Below are 21,842 nucleotides of genomic sequence, written 5' to 3' on the forward strand. Positions count from 1 at the left end.
AAAGGTCAAAAAATAATTTAATCACAAAATTACGGAAATAGCACGCTTTAAGTACAAAAACAATTTCGAACGCCGCCAATGACAAAGGATTTTGAGCGTCACATTTATAGAAAATTTCCCCACAGCGGACGGAATTAGCAAACAAATAATAGATGTTTCTATAATAGAGCCAACGGAGTGCTAAGGATCAATACTTTGGTTCTGCATTGCAATTTACCTAAACTAGTTTTGTTTTTTCTCAGCAATTTGCTAATGACAACAACAATGATAAAATAGCAAAATATGACAGATTCACGGCATAATCAAGCCAAATTAATTTTTCATCCTCTTTTTTCCGTAATTTAAATATAATTTAGATATAAAAATATGTTCGAAACGTTTTGACAATTTACTCAAAATCGACGACTGACAATTATTATATAACTCATTATCTGATAGAAAAGATCAATAATTTGATTGATATTCGTTAAATATATAGATCTAGAACATTAGATAGATTATTAGATAGAGATTAGATAGATATTTAAAAAAATATTAATTACAGAAAGAAAAATACAGGAAAACTTTCTCTCTCTTTTTCTTGTAGCAAATTTCATATGGTTCGTTTTTTCAACTATTTTTTCATATGGACGATTTAGACGATCGAGTTAATTGTCGATTAGATTGATCAGTTTGCGACAAAAATCATCCGACCAATTGGTCGCGATAAATATCTGACTGATATTTTAAACTTCCTCCGGATCTCCTTCCCCCTTTCTTACTACTGATAGATGCAACGCAGTAGATATACATACTGAAAAACGTATAAAAGGCGATCGCAGACTTACCGCAACATTCCGACAACCACAGCTTACAAGAGCAGTGAGTGGACAGTGTAGAAAAAATTAAAGAAAAATCATCATGTTGGCCACACTCGTCCTGCTCGCCACAGCGGTAATATTCTTCTGCTTTTATGCCAGGTTAGTATAAAACTGCAATAGACAATAAGTATTAGTTCGCTAGAGAGAACTTGCTATTAAATAATTAGTTGTACAAGCGGTTAAACGCAACAACGTATTCATTTTATACGAATTCGCAGACTTCAATACTTGCAAAAGGCTGAAGCCGCGAAACGAACGCGAAGTGGCTTTATAACTTTCGTAAATTACATAATTTTTATGCATCAATGGTATCACATGTAATTTTTGCTTTTATCACATTTATTGATATTTATTTCAATACGTTGCTTTGATTAAATTTTCAAATTCCATTATTAATGCATATGCATGAAAACGTATTCCTCAAAATAAGAGAGAGAGAGAGAGAGAGAGAGAGATTTTATGATTCTGATCGAATTAAAAATTTCTTTCTGCTTTGCAAACCTGAAATACGTATCTTTACGTGACCACATTGCTGCTTATAGGTATAAGTTGAACTACTGGAAGAGACGCGGTGTCGAATCTATTCCGGCGGATTACATTTTCGGAAACTTTAAGGATGCTATCCTCTTCCGTTCAGCGCCGGGTTTTCATCTCGGCGAACTGCACAACGTGGCCAAGTCGGACGCGCCGTTTGTCGGCTTTTACATCTTTCACAAACCTTGCTTGCTATTGCGTGATCCTGAGATCATTAAGCATTTCATGATCCGCGATTTCGACAATTTCTCTGATCGCCATTTTGCTGGCTCCAATCAGACGGATAGCATCGGCATGAAGAATCTCTTTGGCCTGAAAAACCCGGCGTGGAAGTACCTGCGCACCAAGATTACGCCCACCCTGACGAGGGGCAAGCTAAAGCAGATGTTCCCGTTGATGATGGAGACCGGAGAACCCATGATGAAGTTCCTGAAGAACCAACCGGCTGACATGAACAATACGAAGATTGTGGATGCTCAAGATCTGAGTTACAAGTACGCAACCGATTTAATTGCCTCGGTTGCTCTTGGTATCAAAGTGGACTCCTTCCATTATCCAGATACTGAGTTCACCACTGCAGGTATTTATATATTTCACTTTAACCCTGTTAAGAACTTTTTGCATTCTGAAAAAGATTATATATATATTTTTGTTAAAAATAATTAATAATGTCATTCACATATCTATTGATATCTATGAATATTACTGATTTAATATATTACATATTATTACTCATTATATATATATATATATAATATAGTAAAATAATAAATTCTGGAGAATACGATATGATAAATTGCAATAAATTATGCAGTCGCCGAGTTCTTTCACGGATTCAAGAGAATGATCGCGTTGGTGACGGTGTTCTTCATGCCTGAGCTGGTGGAGCTATTCGGTACGAAATTGCTCTTCAACGCTTCTTTCATAAAGAAGGTTTTCTGGGATGTGATGGAGAATCGGGAGAAGAGCGGTCAGAAGAGAGGCGATTTCATTGACTCGCTGCTTCAGCTGAAATATGGCGAGCAGAATCCCGATTACAGTGAGTAACCTATTGTAAATGTATATTTTTTAACAAAATTAAATATTTTACTTCATAGTGATCTTCACAGTAATTTTCATAGCTTTCTAACAAATTCATTCGCTTTGTTACGAATTGCAAATTAAAGAACTGTAGCAAAGGATGGAATATGACGATAGAAACTTACGATACAACTTCAATCGGTTTGTCACAGAATTTGAAGGTGACAATCTACTATTCCAATCCGGAACCTTCTTCTCGGGCTTCGAGTCGAGCTCCGCCTGCTTGTCATTCACCCTGATGGAATTAGCAAACCATACGGAATACCAGGAACTGGCCAGAGAGGACATCAACAACGCTATCGAAAAGTACGGCTGGACGTATGAGGCGTTCCACAATATGAAGTACTTGGATCAGGTTATAGCCGAAGGTTTGAGGATGCATCCGCCCGTGTCCACGATCGACAGATACACTCGTCAAGATTACACGGTCAGTATCAACTCGCAGAATGTATCATCTGCAAATTAAAGTTTCACTGATGAAGAAGAAATTTGAAATTATATGAGAGAGGTCATCAACTTATGAAAGTCTCATTGAGATATCTCGCTAACTTCACTCACTATAACTTACTATGCGGAAATTAGTTTCGAGAGGAAAGATAACGTTTTTTCACTCGCAAATCAACATCCAATAAGTGTTTTTTAGCCTTTATCTATTACAAATTAAAATTTTTCTAATTTAATCATATTTTGTTATTGTTATATTATCGTTTATCAAGAACATATGTCAGATTCGGATAAGAAATTCACTTTGTCATAATTTCATGATATAGAGTTTCTAATGATATCGCGTCCCGTGAAAGATTTTTCATTCTAAATGTTACTTAAGTAAAATACATTCACAACTGAAGGAAGAGCAGGTATCTTATCTGCTCGAAATTTTGCGCGGATTACATTTTACGACGAGTCGTGCATTTCTCTAATCGTTTGTTAACTGGAAAGAAAGCTCGCTGCGCCCGTGGATTCCTTTGAAACCGAGACAATAAAATGACAATAAAATGACCGAAAATCTCTAAAATTCTAGATTCCCGGCACCGATGTGATAATCGAGAAAGGCACACCGATATACATCTCTCTGTATGGCCTTCACAGAGATCCCAGGTTTTTCGATGAGTCGCACATCTTCAACCCCGACAGATTCGCTGAGGGTAATCAAATCAACGACGCTTACATACCTTTCGGGACCGGACCTAGAATGTGCATAGGTGCGTAAGTGAGAGCATCGATCGCTTATGCGCAGATATCAGTTTTGAAATATATGATTATCTCATTATTAACATCACGTCACTGAATTGGAGCGCTATAAAGCGCTCGTTGTCTCTTCTTCTTCTTGAAGCATAGTTCATACTGTTGACTGAGAGAGAGAGAGAGAGAGAGAGAGAGAGAGGGAGAGAGAGAGAGAGAGAGAGAGAGAGAGAGAGAGAGAGAGAGAGAGAGAGAGAGAGAGAGAGAGAGAGAGAGAGAGAGAGAGAGAGAGAGAGAGAGAGAGAGAGGATATATATGTACACATTATATATCATTAATTTACATATAAGAGGAGAAATATTAAACTGAGTTTCTTACTTGCTGTTCGTAGGATCTAAAGCAGGCACGCTACACGCTAAAGTCGTTCTGTCGATGCTTCTACGCGAGTATAAGATCTGGCAGAGTAGTGACAACAAGACTAGCCTGGATACACGATCAACCTTCACCGCGGCGGCTGACGGCATCAAGCTTCACTTTAAGAAGGTCGTTCGATAAACGGATACCCGTTACATAGTCACAACTCTAAAAACGAATTCATAATCAGATGTAGTTGAGGGAAAATGGAATCTGGTTCGTCCAAGAACACCGAATGCACACCGAGTGTGCACACGGAATACACACTGCAACGATTCGGATTCTTCACTTCACTTGTTACAGTGTATTTTCCGGGTGCTACTCCGCTTTCATATCCGAATGTCTTCTTATCGTTAGCGGTAACGAAACTGAAAGATCATCCGGATATGAAAGTGCATTGCTTGCACGATGCACATATAGATACGTGCAACATACGTATACGTATATACATGCACAACGTACACAATTTATTAATTAATTTATTGATTATAGAAGTGATGAACATCTTCTCTTAGCTCTTGAAATTATTCTTCTCGCGTTTGTGATAGCGATCACTCGAATTGATTCCTTAGCTCTCACGAGCTGAGCTCGTTGGTCAGTATTAGGTCAGTGGCTTATTTAATTCTATGAACTATAATGAAAATATCTTTCTGAATTGGAAAGATACAGAGGTACGTGAAGCAAGAGGGTTAAGAAGAGTGTCGCGATAGTAAGAACAAGAATATTAACCGAGATATTAGGTATGATATTATTTAAAAAATTAATAGTATATCATATTTTGTAAATATAATTTATTCTGGAAGCGAAAAGGAGAAGGAAACTAGATACTCGTAGATCATCGCTATGTAGCTACCGGTAACGAATTCTTTGTGCGATTTTTGTTTGCTTCGTGTGTCGAATATAGGATTTAGAATGAGATCAGGAAGGAACATCGCTCGCACCTTAGTCGTTTCTTCCAAAGACTAACATCCGTGATAATCGAATATTATTGTACTGTGCGAAGTATCTGAAAATTTGCGCCTTAAAGTTGTACTCTGCGAAATGAAAAAAGAAATATCGTTATATATATAATAAAGCTGTTTTTCTTAGTTCTTGCGAACTTTATATCGCAACGTTGACGCGCGCGCGCGCGCGCCACACATACACACACACACACACACATATATATACATATGCGAGTTTTCAAACACTCGATGTAGTAAGCGTTTATTTAATATATAGTTAATGTTATAATCGTAAACTAACTCTTGTCCGTCGTGCGTGGCGCGCTTCATGCGAATATATGATTAAGATATAACTATTTATTTAACATTTCTTAATGTTAGTTTAGATTAACTTAATGAAACATATGTTTAATAAATATATTGCAAAGAACATAAAAATATGTGAATATGAAATCGAAAAATCCATTAGTCTCCGATTACGCTTTTTAATTTCATCCTGTTTTTCACTCAATTGAAAATTGTTACTTTTCGGTTCGTTAACGAATATCTTTCTTACATTTAATTACTTATTTATATTATTTCCCAATGAGCAAAACATTAGTGAATATCCTTGCACATAAAACATTTTTGCAACGATATTCGATAGCATATGACGTTTTCTGATGTGTACCAGGTGTGTCGGTAATTCCTTTCCGGTTTTTTCGCTAAAGAAAACACGTTATTTACAATGGATAGTTAAAATATATTTATTCAAAGTATTGGCCATTTGATTCTATACATTTTGCCCATCTCTCAGGCAATTTATGGATGCCATTCCAAAAGAACTGTTTCTCCTTTGAGCTAAACCATTCATCGAGCCATTTTTTAACTTCTTCGAAATCGGCGAAGTACTGCTCTGCAAGCGCGTGCCCCATCGATGCGAAAAGGTGGTAGTCGGATGGAGCCAGGTCTGGAGAGTACGGCGGGTGCGATAAAACTTCCCATCCAAGTGATTTCAACACTTCTTTGACTGGTTTTGCTGTATGATGTGAGACGGCGCGTTGTCATGCTGCAAAATCACCTTATCATGTCTTTGAGCGTATTGTGGACGTTTTTCGATCAATGCACAGTTCAAATTGATCATTTGTTGTTGGTAGCGATCAGTATTAACTGTTTCTCCAGGTTTCAACAGTTCATAATATACGACACCAACCTAGTCCCACCAGACACAGAGCATGGTCTTGCGACCAAAGCGATTTGGCCTTGCAGTCGATGGGTCGCCTTCGCCAAGTGATAACCATGATTTTTTTCGCTTGGGATTTTCGAAATAAATCCATTTTTCATCACCCGTTACTATTCGATGCAGAAATGACTTCCTTTCATACCTTTGAAGCAGCATTTCACTGACGATTTTTCGATTTTCCAATTGCCTGTCATTCAATTCATGTGGCACCCATCTTCCCATCTTTTGGATCTTTCCCATCGCTTGTAATCGTTCACAAATTGCTACTCGGCTCATATTCAACTTTTCTGCCAATTGTTTTTGAGTTTGTGTTGGGTCTTCATCCAATAACTCCTGCAATTCCGCATCTTCAAACGTTTTCTTCAAAAACGGCCTACCAGGACGTTTTTTGTCTTGAACGTTGAAATCACCACATTTGAATTGTCGAAACCACGTTTCACATGTTCTTATGGTTGGAGCATGCTCACCGTAAGTCTCTACCAGCAAACGATGACTTTCAGCGGCTTTTTTCTTTCGATTAAACAAGAAAAGTAATGCGTGCCGCAAATGCACGTTTTCAGGCACAAAACTCGACATTTTCAAAAAATTATTAATCTATAACGCTGTTATTTTGGCGGAACGTAACTTATGTAGTTTTGAGGTTAATGTCAGTAGAATAAAATGACATATGTATCAAATCATAACATTGCATACAAAAACCGGAAAGTAATTACCGACATACCTGGTAGTTTTTAATGTTGTATCAATATCAGCATAACACTTCGAAAAAAAATTTCACTAAAATAAAATACTTTTACAAAAGGATCATATTCTCTAATATCTTGGAACAAATTTAGAAATATCAAAGTTGAATTTACTTTTTATTTATTTGATTTACTTACGTTTATGTTTATTCTCTCGTTTGATCTCTGGTTATATCAATTACTTGCAATCGCAACGTAATAATGCGAGTAGAACAGAATGCGAGTTAACCCGTTTCGGACGAAAACGCCACTCTCGGTACACCGCTCTTTGGCGGCTCATAACTAATACTATTTGTGTCTGAAAAATTCGAGAGGTACATATTTTTATAGTTTAAGATGTGCCCTTTCTGATAGTGTCCATAAAATTTCTCCAAAAAATTGTTAATTATGGAAAAAAACAGTTTAAAACAAAAAAACATGATTTTTTCGCACTTTTTTTTTTTTTAAATCGAATTTTCAAAGGGTTTCCTGTCTGCAATGACCCTAGAACCCCACTAAACGGTGGAATAAACGTTTAAACTTTAATAATATGTGGTTTGGAGATCGATTTTACTCCTTAATATATTCAAAATGGCGCCTAAACTGCAAAATTTTCGTGAAAACATTCATGAATTTTTTATTGAAAAATGATGCATTTTTACGAAAAATTGTCAAGAATAAAAAGTTCTTAAAATCACTCAAAAAATGCACTCGAATTTTTTGAAAATATTTCGAGCAATTTTTTTGATTTTGTAAATAGTCAATTTTTGCAAAATTGAAAAAATTGCTCAAAAAATTCCGAAAAAATTTGGGTGCATTCTTTGGCTAATTATAATAACTTTTTATTCTTCACCATTTTTCTCATTAGTGCATTATTTTCAAGAGAAAAAGTCGGACTCCGACGCCTCTCGCGCTCACGTATGCGACGCGCGCTTGTGTGCGTTACCCCTCCATGCTACAGCGTGCTACCAAACGGGCCAAACGTGGGATCACTGGGTTCACCTACTATATACACGGGATCAGTTGCGCGATACAAACTTAAAAAATTGTTTCTACTATTTCAAAAAGCTATATTATTTTATAATCTAAATTAAAATGTCGAAAAACTGAATAGTAAGTTGATCACGTAGAATAAAATGATTCTAATGATTTTCGCCTGCTACAGTTTTGGTATAAGTGATAGATTATAATGCTGCTGGCTAATAAAAGTCGTTTTATTGTCTATTCTATCAAATATTTAAAAGACAGTGCTGTAAGTGAGTTTTTTAATGTTTGGAAATGAAAAGAAAAATTTTTCACTTTAATTATTGTATGTTTATTTATTTTTTTTCTTATCATTTGATAAGATGCGATGGATTTACTGCGGAATTTCTTGTCCCTCCCATAAGAGCTCGTGTATATAAAAACGAAATTTTGACATTAATTATCTCAAAAACCATCACGCAAATCCTTCTAAAATTTTAACGCAATGTACACTTTGTTTGCGGCGGATTGACGATAGATGTGCGAATATATCAAACCTTTTCATGATCCGATACTACTTTGACATTTGGAAGTTTTTTTCTTGAAAATAATGCACTAATGAGAAAAATGGTAAAGAATAAAAAGTTATTATAATTAGCCAAAGAATGCACCCAAATTTTTTCGAAATTTTTTGAGCAATTTTTTCAATTTTGCAAAAATTGACTATTTACAAAATCAAAAAAATTGCTCGAAATATTTTCAAAAAATTCGAGTGCATTTTTTGAGTGATTTTAAGAACTTTTTATTCTTGACAATTTTTCGTAAAAATGCATCATTTTTCAATAAAAAATTCATGAATGTTTTCACGAAAATTTTGCAGTTTAGGCGCCATTTTGAATACATTAAGGAGTAAAATCGATCTCCAAACCACATATTATTAAAGTTTAAACGTTTATTCCACCGTTTAGTGGGGTTCTACAGTCATTGCAGACAGGAAACCCTTTGAAAATTCGATTTAAAAAAAAAAAAAGTGCGAAAAAATCATGTTTTTTTGTTTTAAACTGTTTTTTTCCATAATTAACAATTTTTTGGAGAAATTTTATGGACACTATCAGAAAGGGCACATCTTAAACTATAAAAATATGTACCTCTCGAATTTTTCAGACACAAATAGTATTAGTTATGAGCCGCCAAAGAGCGGTGTACCGAGAGTGGCGTTTCGTCCGAAACGGGTTAAAGTGCGAGTTAGATAAGAGCTATCTCTGTTATACGAATATGTGAGAGATTATTCTGCCGCTCAGGCTAATGATTCAGCGTATATTGTTTAAGTATGAACATTATCGCTCTTACACTTTTATATTTGCAGTCGACTGCAAGATCTTTAGTGGGTAGTACCTGCATATTTTATTCGCGTTCACGAATTTTGCGCAAACGGAGGTGTCTGGAGTGTAAACGTAAAATTTCATTAACATGTGGTGATATTGACCAATTGCATAATGTGGAACGTCCTCTTGATATTTTCGGCGCTCCTGGCGGCGCTGTATCTTTGGATGAAATGGAAGCATTCTTACTGGCAGAGACGAGGCATACCTACGCTGCCCGGACACTGGTTCTTCGGACACTTCAAGGACCCCATACTGATGAGAAAGTCGCCGGGTATGGTGGCCGGTAATCTACATAAGCAAGCTGCCGACAATGACGATGTCTTGGGCATTTATATCCTACACAAGCCGTTTCTGCTCGTGAGGAATCATGAGCTCATCAAGCAAATACTTATTAAAGATTTCCATATATTCCCGAATCACCATTTCACAGGCCAGAGCATTGCTGACAAAGTCGGTTCCTCAAGCCTTTTCGGGATAACTAGTTCCCAATGGAAATATTTAAGGTAAACAACGTGTCACAATTGAAATCGGACCGCCGATGTAAATGCTAAAAATATTTATACTTTATATCAAGGACCATTCTAAAAATTTTCGAATGTTTTTGTTTACGCGAATTTGTTTTTCTAAATTACGATTTCACATCGAGAAGATAATCTCTTATGTTGTGTCTTCTTCCAACGCTTCGGCGTTTTATTTAGATCGTTGCGACACGAAATCAGAGAGAATGGCATAAAATTAAAATTAAGATTAATTTGAACGTACTCGTTTCTCTCTCGACATGTGGCCAACTCGCTGTAGAAATTTCCGAGATTTCCGAGATAATGAGAGATCCACATTTTCTCACACAGGGTAAAAATGACGCCGGTATTCACAAGCGGGAAGTTGAAAAATCTGTTCTTATTAATGATGGAGTCCGCAGAACTCACGAGGGTACATCTGCGTGAGCAATTCCAAGGAGACTCCAAAGTCGCGTCGTTCACTGTCAAGGATACGTTCTACAAGTACACCACCAACGTGATAGCCTCCATGGCGTTCGGGGTTCGCAGCAACTGTTTCGATCCTGCGACGTCATCGGAATTTTACAAATATTGTGAGAAATTTCAGGTTTAAAGATCTAAATGTGCGAGTAAAGTACGATGCGATTATTATGATTTTCTCATGAAATCTCTTTTACAAGATATTATTTTTCTTCACGCACTCATGTAGCAACTGAGGCTTTTCAGATGACTTTCCTAAGAGCCATACAGTTCTTCTTCCTTTTCTTCTTTCCGAATTTGGGAAAATATCTCGGTGGGTCTATGCTCAACACCAGCACGGATTATTTTCGCAAAGTCTTCTGGGACTCGATGGACAATAGAACCGTCACAAAGATGAAACGGGGCGATCTGATCGATTCCCTCTTGCAACTGAAAACCGAGAATGTTTCGGACGAAATTTTCCGTGAGTGGTCTTTAGAATCTGTAAAACATTTCATGCAGATATCTCAATAATGAACAGTAAAATCTTGAAAATAATATGAAGATATTCCTTACAAGTCTGCTATTTCAATAATGATTTTATAAATTGAAAAGAAAACAAGTTTCTACAAATGAAAAATAAGAAAGCTCAAGAAAAAAATCGACATTCAACGTCATATTACTTCGCATTTCTATTGGAGACAGAGAGCATCCGGGAATACTGGATGTTCGTTGAAACATTTGATTCAATTGCGTAATTACTTACCTATCGTCGTTGCATTCACTATCTATTCTCAGAATTCGAGGGGGATGCTCTTTTCGCTCAGGCGGCAATTTTCTTCGTTGCCGGCCGCGAAACCACCATAACTGTAATTACCTATACACTGTGTGAGTTGGCCAAGAAACCGGAGATACAGAAGAGACTCAGACAGGAGATTCTTGAGAAGATTGAAGTTGCGAACGGTATCACGTACGAAGCTGTCCAGGATATGAAATATCTGCAACAAGTGATCTATGAAGCGATGAGATTATATCCACCTGTGCCGATCCTCGACAGAGTTCCTCTCGAAGATTACACGGTAAGCTATAATAAAAAAAAATATAATATATAATACTATACTAATATAACTAATATAACGTTATGATAGTAATATAGCACATAAAAATAACTCCAAATAGCACAAAACGTCTTAAAATCGTTCTACATATGCCTAACACACTCTTCAGAGCACTCTCGACACATTCTGTATAATTTTGGAACATTTTGTGTTACCTGAGAACACTAACACTAATAAATAATTGAAATTACGCATGAAACATTTCTTCAGTAGAGGAATATAGTGATCTTTCTGATTGCAAAGAATATTCCATATTGTATGTACGAAAATAAAAATTACAGTTTCCCGGTACAAACATAACTGTCGAGAAAGGCATGCCGATATATATTGGAGTGTATGGTCTTCACACCGATCCCAAATATTATTCGAATCCTATGACTTTCGATCCTGACCGGTTCAGCGATGAAAGGAAGGGCGAGATACTACCATGCACTTATTTGCCTTTCGGCGAAGGTCCGCGGAATTGTATAGGTCAGTGGAACAAATCTATCTATATATAAAATTATATATAGAAAATATAATTATAAATAATTGCATTTTGTATAAAGATTTCCTTCTCTCTTCTTCAAGCAACGGAATCTGTCCATTTAATCATTTAACTACTAATAGTAATTGGTTCTCTTCGTTGACTTTCTTCTTTAATTCTTTAAATTCATTTTCGATCAGGCTCGCGATTAGGATATTTGCAAACTGCCGTGGGACTGATTACAGTTTTGCGCGATCACGAGATCGCGTTGAATCCTTTCTGGCAGTGTACCGTAGATGAAAAGAATGTGTTCACCAGTCCACCATCAGGATTCAAGCTGGATATGAAGAAGATATAGACGATACGCACTGTGATATATTCTTGATTTGGTCAAGTGGATTGATACCCCTGAAGACTCAAGAAACATTGATAATGCCAACTTATCGTTACAAAATTGGAAAAATGCTGAAAAAATATAATAAATATGAAATATTATTTTCTTCATAATTGTGATAATGTGTTAAAAATAATTACTACCATATTATTATATATAAAATAATAATATACCTTTGTTCACATAATGAAATACATGTTGGTTTATCAAGATTATATTAAAAATCATGTGATTGCGACGTAGTGGCTCTTATCATTCTCTTAACAGCTGTCTTTAAAATAAAATTCTTTGATCATTATCAAGGTACATCGATCACTTATTCTAGGGATCTTCCGGGGAATTTTTCGGATGTTGGTAGAGGATTCTTATGGGATCTTCCTGAGATGTCATTAGGACCTACGCCAATATTCCTAAAAGATATTCTCTTTACTATCTGTAAAAAGATCTTTATTTTGACATTTCATCGTCGTGCTTCTAAATTTGCTATATACATTATTGTAATCCGCCGTCTACAAATGTAGATCGTAATCTACATTGCGGAGGTGGAGGAGAGAAAGTACGCACACCTCGCATGCGCCCACATTTATAAATTAACGTAATTATAATTTCGATTTACCATAATTCCCCTAATAATGTAAAAAGACAAAGTGTAACATCGGCACGGTACATCACAGTACACGACGCATCAAAAACTAATGTTAAATGTACACGCAAAATAACATAAGCGAGACGATCTGAAAAACGAAAGAAAAATGTAGAAAAATGCAAATGCTAACGAGCCAATATTTTACTGCTGTTATGAGAAGTGAGACTGTTAACAAAAGATCCTAAAATCTAATTTATAACATCTGTATCAACTTCTTCGGCCGTGTGTATCGTTCTTCCAGTCCAAGAGACTCCCAATTGGTGGAAGAACGCGCTGTTACTACCATGTACATGTTCGCGAGATGTTCTGTTACACTTCGTCTCTCTTTACATCGTACTGATAATTTTAAATTAAAACATGATGCTGTGCGCTCACAAGCACAAAATCCAATCGAGCAGAAAGGAGGAGCAGAAAATGCCGGCAAGTTTACTTCGGCAATAACGTGAGGTATTTCTTGAATTCTGGCAGTACGCAGTTCCGCGGGTTGAGTGGCATCGTCGCTGTCAGATAATCGCTCAGGTACTGCGGCAGGAAGCAGAGGATGCCCTTGCTGGCCAACATGGCCCAATCTATCGGCTGATTCACTTGTCTGACATTCACGAAGCAGTGAGTGATCTTGCGCCCGAACGGACTCGCGTCATACGGCGGCCTGCGATTACGATGACAGATGATTATGATTAATCATTTTGCAAGCGATCTTAACAAATCTAATCTCCTTTTCGATCTATTTTAATGAATACAACGGAACTTCACAAAGAATCAATCATGATGATAAATTAAGTAAAGTATTCCAACTGAACGTTTCACCACGAGAAAAAACTAATGCACGAGAACCATCCGCAAATCGACCTTCATGAAGATACACACCGTGCTTGCATGACCGAACCACCGCCGGCTTCGATCAATCTCTTAAACTGATCGCACTTCTCCTCGGAGACCAGCAGTAGAGCCACCATGTCGGAGAATGGACCGTCCGGCTTCTTCAGCAATTTCAGTCTCCACCTGTAAGCTGCCGCCGCGATCCCTTGCTCGATCTCATTGTTCGGTTCCGGAATCGTACCTTTGCTTCTCGGGTTACCCCATTCGTACTCCTCTTCCTGCGAGACATTTCCACTCGCGATTATTAATCAATCGATTATTAGTGCTTTCCTTGACTTCAAATATAGAACTGCACATGTAAAATGCATGCCGAGTTGCAATTGACGATAATTTTCCGATCGTGCTATCGGACATCTATGTGATCACGTAATTATTATCGATCATTTAAATTTCATATCTTGATTTGACGAATTTGAGAATTTTATCGTATAAAATACCGTATTGACTTAATAGTCGCGATAACGAAATTATTCAATTATTATCGATGGCCTGACCGTCGCTCGTAACAACGTTCGTTATCACGTGCTCGTAGCACAAATCTAAATGAAAATTATCAGATCGACGTTGAGTTCTGTGACGAAATCGGCTGTTGCAATACGCCGATGTAGAGAGATATTCCCTTTCTTAACGGCGATATTTTTTATCGTAAAAAACAGCGCCAAGAGTTATCCAAAATTCATCTTCGCGCACACACATACACATAACGCATTGATCCGTATCTAATGAGATCTTGGTTGCCAAAGAGATTTAGACTACCAACGTTATAGTTTACATTATCGCAAATTGCTCACCGTCGTCGTTCAATGTCGCAAAATTTCTTGACGACTCCGGCATTTCGAATGCCGGGAACAAAGGGAAAATTCAAAAGGAAACGACTGCGAGAGCTCTCGGTATGGCAATTTTTACCGTGATGGATTTCGTTGACTTGATGCATGAATTCGCGGTAAAAGTTCGCAAAATCCTAAAGCTTAATTTATAGAATTTCAATTTATCTTGTGAAGTGCGCCGTGTGAGTCGTCGGCGATCCACATTGGGTTTTCATACGCTCGCTTGAAAAACATATTACTGCTATCACGTTATCAGCAACCCTTGTAGCCTAAATACCGAGTCACATAATAGCGCAGCATTCAACAATCTATTTTTAATTGCAAGATAATGGAGATAATGATCATTTCATCGCAATCGCGATGAACTTGAACGGAGTTCCCGACAAATAGCTGAAGCGATAAGGATGTACTAACGTCGAGGAATCTGTCAGCTCGATCAGAGTCGCGTAGATACGAACAGTGCAGCACCCACTTCCCGGACGCTATGCTGCCGAGCATCTTTTCATTTCGTGACAGCTTGGCGCAAAGGAGATGCGTCGCGCTGTTGTCGAAGTTTGCGTCCATCGACACGTCTCCACCGAGTTTCCGTATCACTCGCTCGTACTCGTTTCGGTCCTGTCGGGCATAAATTTATGTAAATGTACGTAGAATTATCACTATCACAGATAATTATAAATTTATTATAAGTATTATGATTATTACAAGTCGCTTATCTCGACTGAATATCTAAAAATTTCCTGACGACTTCAGTAACTTAAATATAAGAATACGAGTTGAAAAAACGCTATCGTTTTTCGACGATGCTCGAGTAGACGAAAAAAACTGGCAAAATTAAATGAACGTCAGGCGTTTGAGAGATACTTCACTTTTACACCCGACAGCATGAATTTTCGTATCGACGGTGGCTCGCACTCGTATTCTGGCGTTATGTCTCGTTGGACGGGTTCCTCCTCAGCTTCGCTCATATCGGTCTCATCCTTTTCGATCGTTCTCTCACTCAGTCTTGACTGTAAAGATACGAATCTCACGTTACAAAGAAAAAATAGGAAAAGGTAGATAGAATGGAAAGATGTATACGTAAGTAATTGTCACTCACTTGCTTCGTATGATTCGGATCTTCCCACACGATGGTGTCGGCGGGTTGTGAGTCTTTTACCATATCTGTTTGTGAGATAATCAAGAATTAATGGCTGAAAAATAGAAAAAGTATGTAAAGCATGATGAACACTCACACTTTTGTATGTGGTCGGAAGTTTCGTCGTCGTACTTCTTAGCATTTTCACCGGACAAGGAATATCTGCTCTCGGGAGTGCTGGACGTTCGTTGAAGCACTTGATCCAATTGCGCTATTTGCCTGTTTAGCGTAAAACGCGAAGTTACAATCGCGCGAAAATTATTTGTGCAACACCAATGATCCAAATTAAATGTGAGTACACGTACATGTTTATCTCGTTACTCGGCTTATTCGATACCGGAGTATCTTCCTGACTGAAGCTGAGCTTCCTATTAATTGGCGTGGACGGACTGTCTTCACTAAACCGATTATCGTCTAATATTTCTTTGACCTTTCCTGAAGAATCGCCATTCGATGTCGTTGGCGTTTCATCCGATGCGTTTTCCTAAGGGTGTAAAGGATATATTAAGAAAGATAAAAACAGGTTCAAGGATTGTATCAAACTGATTAATAAAATATATTTATGCCTCACCTTCTCAGATTGACTTGGGTTCTTCAATTTTTCCCACAACTGTCTCTTCAGCTCCGAAAGCGGCTGTAAAACGTGCTGAATTATAGCTTAAACGCAATTGGGAAAAATAATAGTCGCGTATAATTTGTCTGTAAAATGATTTACAATTTAGACGCACTTGTTGAAATCTTTTGAATTCCAAGAAATATCTTAACAATTAAATTTCATAAATTTTATATGTATATTCCGTATTAAATTTCTGCTAAGATAAAACTGTACTCACGGTACTAGGCGCTCGTTTTTTCAACGGGGGTTCTGTCACTTGTAAGTCAGGAAAATTATCAACCCACTTGACCCAGCCTTTTCTCGTGTCGGGCGACGGATCCGGTTTGAAAACCTGTCCATATGGAGTTTCCGGAGTGGAAACATGAAACGGTGACTGCGGCGTCTTGTTCATCACGAGACTGAGTCTTTTGTTTATTAAAGGAGTGTCGCTGGATATCTCCTGGGTCTGTGTAATGTTATCGACATTATAATTTTAATTCCGACGGATCTTACGATGTATTTAAATGACTCGAATTATTTCTTTACGATATCAAAATATCGTATTTTACTTTCTTTTTTTTTTTTTTAATTTAAAATACATCGTAAAGAGGTCACGATATCTTTTAAAGCATTAAAATTGCTTCAAACTGACGAGTACCTTTATCTGAGGCAAATGACGCTTCGGTGTGAGGATATTTCTCGTCGCGGTGGTCTTTTCTACCGTATTTATATCACTTTCACTGACATAAGCATTTGAGGACTTCATCTCTTCACTGACAGAATTCAAGGTCGATCTATCCGGTGCTTTTAACATAGGCACACGTTAGAATTATATAGTGAAAAGTTGTATTTCGAAGTGCAATTATACCAGCGGGGAACGAATCAGAAAATTCACGCAGGCTTCATTTAAGAGATTAAAAGAGATTATGCAAATAAATATAAATCAACTCACCCATTGTTTCCCCAACGAGGAACGACGTCTCGTCCACCAATGTCAGCTGATCTGCAGAAGCCCTCAGCCAGTTGGCAGTGACGGCCGGCAGTTTCCATCTCACCGCCGCACTGTACTTATTTCCCTCCGGAGTTGGGCAAACCAGATGCGTACTGCCGTGCACCTTCTTCTCCGTGTTCGCTTTCCGCGAGAATATGTCTTGGCATCTAAAATTGTTCGCGTATGTGAGAAGACACTCTTGCCATGAGTACGATGAGTTTCACGGATAAAGTGATACGTTACATAGCACCGAGTTCTGTGCCCAATGCCGACAGATACTTCCGTTCCACTCCTGTGTACATGCTCATTGTGACGACGCATCCTGACAACGGCTTGCAAGGTCTCCTAATCGACAACGGCTTGTGATAATATTTAATTTCGACGATTTCCTTCTGATTTATGCAATCTTCCTGTTGACAAGTGATTATCAGTAGTGTTTCAACATTTGTCAAGACTATAGTTCATTTCATGCTTTCATTCAACAGAAAAAGGGAAAGTATATGAGACGAACACTTACAATGAATAAGTCAGTGACAATTTCGTTGACCGTGTGCTTTAGTGGTGCGCCGTGAACAGGGACGACACCGTAATCTGGTACACCAGTATACGAGTTCGAGACCACGCGTCCACTCAAGGTTACAATCGTGTCCTCTATATTACCGTTCTCGCTGCTGTCGAAGCCAGTCACAACGAACGTCAGGCCTGCGAATGGATTTCAATTGATTACTTGAGAAACGTAAAGAAGAGTTCGTTCTTTGCGAGACATCATCATATGGTCTTTCTCGTTTGACTCCAAACTAGAACAGAATCTCTTCGGACGTACTTTGGAATAATTTGCTGTCCACCGCACAAATACTCTGACTGTTTGGCAGAGTATCGCTATTTTCCGGATCCTTAGCTTGCACGGTTTCGCAAAGTATACTAGGGCGCACTGTGTTCGTTGCATTATTGCAGTTTTCTTGGTTCTTCTCTTCAGAGGCGGGCGTGCGAGGCCTTGCGAATTCTTGTGTTGTATTGGTGCGTGCCGTGAACGAGTTATCTGTATCTGTGTAACGTTTATAATATAATAGTAACTACAGTTATTTTAATATGCCACAGTACATAATAGTTATTACAGTAACATTGTAATTTTTAATAGTTGGTTATTACTAGTAGTTTCCTGCAGATATTGCCGCACAAGATCGGGTTGTTGTTCTTCATTTTCAGGTGTAATATTTCGCTTCAAATTGAAAGGTGGTATAGGAGGCTTCTTTGGTTGTTGCAACATTTCCAGATTCTGAAAAAGCATGCGTTAACTTTGGTAATATATTAATTTTTCATATAGTAATATGAAAATTTTATATTCGCTGTTTGTAATCAAATAACACAAAGACAATTTCATTAATTTTGCAAATTTTCTCCCTCTGCAGAAATTGTGTTTTTAATATTAAGTATACCTTCTTACTGAGTGGAGAAGCAGGTGTCTCAATGTTTTTTTTCGGTGCCCCGCCTTTCGTTTCAAACAAGAAACGCTCCTCCGGTGCAGGGCGTTTTAGTTTCATGCTTTCTTCCAGCCATTCTATGCTCAATACGTAAGGACTGTCCGAAACATACGTAAAGATAAAATCGTCAATCATAAGTATGAAAAGAGAAAAATTACACAACGTAATGCCACATCTATGTATATTATTCGTAAATTACTTCGGAAATCGGAAATATTGTAAAGGGAAAATTAAATTAAGAATCAAACTGAAAAATATTGCAAAGCGAAAGCAAAAATTAAGTTAAATGTCAAAATATAATAAGTAATGACGATTCTATATTCTTTTCAATAATTCCTATAAACCGTCTATCAAAAAATGATCTCTTAAAAAACGAAAATAAAATAAAGATCAGTTCCTCAACCTGAATAAAAAATCTACTTCGATATAATCCGATAGATCAGAAAGGTTCATTTGCATTTTTTACCACGTCTAAAAGTCTCTAACTCGATTCACTCTTTTATTTGTTAATGTTATTATACCATAAACCTCTTGCTTTCATCGCTTTCAATTCTGCAGATGCCTTATTCTCATCGTCGACAATCACGTGTGTCACAGCGTCTGATATATCATCGAGGCGCGTCGCGCTGCCGACGTTTAATATTCTGTTTAGCTTATCCCTGACGCCTATCGAGAATCCAGCGAGATAAATCTGCAAAAGACACACGGTGATGAAAACTTCAAATGAGAGAAAATGAGAGAATGAGGTATGGTAGAAAATTGAGAGAGATTTACATTACATCCGTCCAGAAATGGTCCAGCCAATTTCGCCTTGCCAAAAGTAAGTCTATCCAAAATGTTGGATGTAGCAGCTGTGTAAAAGAAAGTACAATTTCGTTCTAGATTTCGCTACGATATATGAAGTAAATCGTTATGGATCAATACTTACCGCCAGGAAAATTATTAGGTGCCACATCTATTGTAGAAAAATTCGATATTGTAGTGCATACACTTTCATTCACATAATTGTTGTGATGTTTATCATACGGTATTGAACTGATCTCAGAACAATTGAATGTTATACGAGCTAAAAGATTTATCAATTATTTATTTCAATCTAATATATACATAAACTATTTATTACAACAGATCGCTATCGTTTACGTACTATGTGTTCTTTCTGGCGTCGAAGATGCTTTGGAAGACTCAATGAGGAAATTACGAAAAGGCAAAGCATATCCTACTTTGATACTTTCATATATCCAGTTGATTTTTAAGCATGCGATACCATTATCCATGGCATATTTCAATTTGTCACTCAATGGACCATTCTCAGAAGCTATGACTACTCGAACCTTTGATCCATCAAGAGGACCCATGAATGTCTGCAAGCAAATATAACATTCAGTCATATATAGCATAAGTCTGAAACCTTTAACGATTTTAAGCTTTTGATTGTTAATATATGTATCACATTGGTTTCAACTTACTCCACCATGACTGTGTATTAGATGTTTGACTTCTTCCTTCTGTCGCTTGGAGAGATTTGTCGAGGTGGCTATTAAATTCATAAAAACTGGACATTTATATTTATCAAACATTTTATCATCTGCTTTAACTATTTCATTCAAATTTGCTTCCCAAATGGCTTTCACCCAATCTTTTGTCATGATTGATATCTTCATCTCTATAGCACCCTAAAAATAAGAAAGCACATAAATTATATTAGTTCTGGGTATGTATACACATCCATACATTTAAAAATAAAGTAAAGCATACCTCATACTTTGCAGACATTACGGAGTCAGTTACTAAATGTGTGACAGAATTTCTCAACTGTTTTGTAAAGAAACCTCCCATGTATTGAACCCATTGTTGTATCTGATCCTGTAATTATAATATAATTAAAATTATAATTAATTACCAGGATCATTGCTAAAAAAGCAAATACCAAAATAGTACCTTGCTCTCTGGACTCAAACCTGATGCACAAATACATATTCCTCTCATTGCTGTTGTATAGATTGGACTATTTCCTTCTGGAATAGGTTCGTTATTGTCAAAACAAATGAGCAAGCAGTTTGGTGATACTATCCTGCTAAAATAAAATTTGTACTGTTGTAGACATATATGAGAATAAGCTATAACAATAAGCTGTTATATAATCCATTACAATAAGCTGTTTATATAAACTTACGAGCATTTTGACTTTTTTAGCTTCTCAAACAGATCTCCCTTAAAGTCCTCCATAACGAATACATCATTTTTACTTGGTTTTATTTTATCACAGAATTCCTTATTAATCCACTGCGGTTGCAAACCAAGCCCATCACATTTCTAACAGAGAAGCCAAATTATAAATATTAATTTATAATGGCAAATTACAAGCAACATTTGTATAGAGAAAATTTAATTTTTCTATTTTCAAACTTAATAACAAAGCTACGAAAAATCTTAATGCAAGCCGATTTGCATAATATCTTTTGACATGTTTTTCTATTTTTGTAATCAAAATTGGTTATTTGACCGCACAAACAATTAACATTAACATCAAAATATATAAGGAAAAAAATATACGAACATTGAAAGCCTGCCACATCTTCTCGCTGCAATCATTCTCAGATTCACGGTGATCTGGTATCACAAAATGCACTTTTACGTCGAATGTAGTCTGACTCTCTGGAGTCGTCATCCTGACGGTGGAATCTTTGTCAGAAATCATACACACGCCATATTCGTTTTCTTTTTTCGCAGATGCACATAAGTGCGGCACATATACAACACGTTAAAATATATGCGAATTAAAATCCAATAAATATACCGTTCTACAGCGAAAATCACTGAAGAAAACTGAAAATTCGGATACTTCGCATAACGTGTACGGTGTGTATACATGTAATCTCATTGGCGGCAAAATATAGTTTAGAAACGCCAGCTGTAGTCGCGAAACGTAAGTACTAAATTATTTCGGGACGGTTCGCTCGCATGCTTATCGCAATAAGTAACGTACTACATTATCGACGCAAAGCGCAGACCTCAATTATCTCGATGAGATAATGGCGGTCTTTA

General features: G+C 37.1%; 2 protein-coding genes across 3 annotated transcripts; one reads left to right on the forward strand and one right to left on the reverse strand.

The window, feature by feature from the left end:
- Window positions 1–819: 819 nt before the first annotated feature.
- LOC105183346 (uncharacterized) lies at window positions 820–12,336 on the forward strand. Its single transcript, XM_025307515.1, has 14 exons — window positions 820–959; window positions 1,403–1,974; window positions 2,209–2,433; window positions 2,627–2,901; window positions 3,496–3,676; window positions 4,048–4,199; window positions 9,086–9,198; window positions 9,288–9,305; window positions 9,393–9,809; window positions 10,155–10,396; window positions 10,513–10,746; window positions 11,061–11,341; window positions 11,662–11,851; window positions 12,047–12,336. The coding sequence occupies exons 1-14, from the start codon at window positions 901–903 to the stop codon at window positions 12,202–12,204; spliced, it is 3,117 nt and encodes a 1,038-aa protein (XP_025163300.1). The 5' UTR covers window positions 820–900; the 3' UTR covers window positions 12,205–12,336.
- A 311-nt stretch (window positions 12,337–12,647) lies between these two features.
- Window positions 12,648–21,672, reverse strand: mus101 (mutagen-sensitive 101). 2 transcript variants are annotated; one of them, XM_011141388.3, is made up of 25 exons: window positions 21,355–21,672; window positions 20,971–21,110; window positions 20,736–20,868; window positions 20,553–20,660; window positions 20,264–20,470; window positions 19,942–20,158; window positions 19,723–19,860; window positions 19,569–19,645; window positions 19,316–19,485; window positions 18,750–18,891; window positions 18,463–18,589; window positions 18,137–18,358; window positions 17,831–18,015; window positions 17,557–17,723; window positions 17,275–17,480; window positions 16,981–17,126; window positions 16,561–16,788; window positions 16,299–16,361; window positions 16,033–16,211; window positions 15,825–15,946; window positions 15,689–15,753; window positions 15,459–15,599; window positions 15,007–15,207; window positions 13,754–13,983; window positions 12,648–13,535 (listed from the first exon to the last, which is right to left on the reverse strand). In XM_011141388.3, the coding sequence occupies exons 1-25, from the start codon at window positions 21,493–21,495 to the stop codon at window positions 13,313–13,315; spliced, it is 3,978 nt and encodes a 1,325-aa protein (XP_011139690.1). In that variant the 5' UTR covers window positions 21,496–21,672; the 3' UTR covers window positions 12,648–13,312. The 2 variants fall into 2 exon arrangements, with proteins under 2 accessions (XP_011139690.1, XP_011139689.1); XM_011141387.3 differs by having other exon boundaries at window positions 20,736–20,871.
- Window positions 21,673–21,842: the final 170 nt, after the last annotated feature.

This window comes from Harpegnathos saltator, unplaced genomic scaffold, assembly GCF_003227715.2.
Source record: "Harpegnathos saltator strain DR-91 unplaced genomic scaffold, Hsal_v8.6 scaffold9, whole genome shotgun sequence".
NCBI classification, from domain to species: domain Eukaryota; kingdom Metazoa; phylum Arthropoda; class Insecta; order Hymenoptera; family Formicidae; genus Harpegnathos; species Harpegnathos saltator.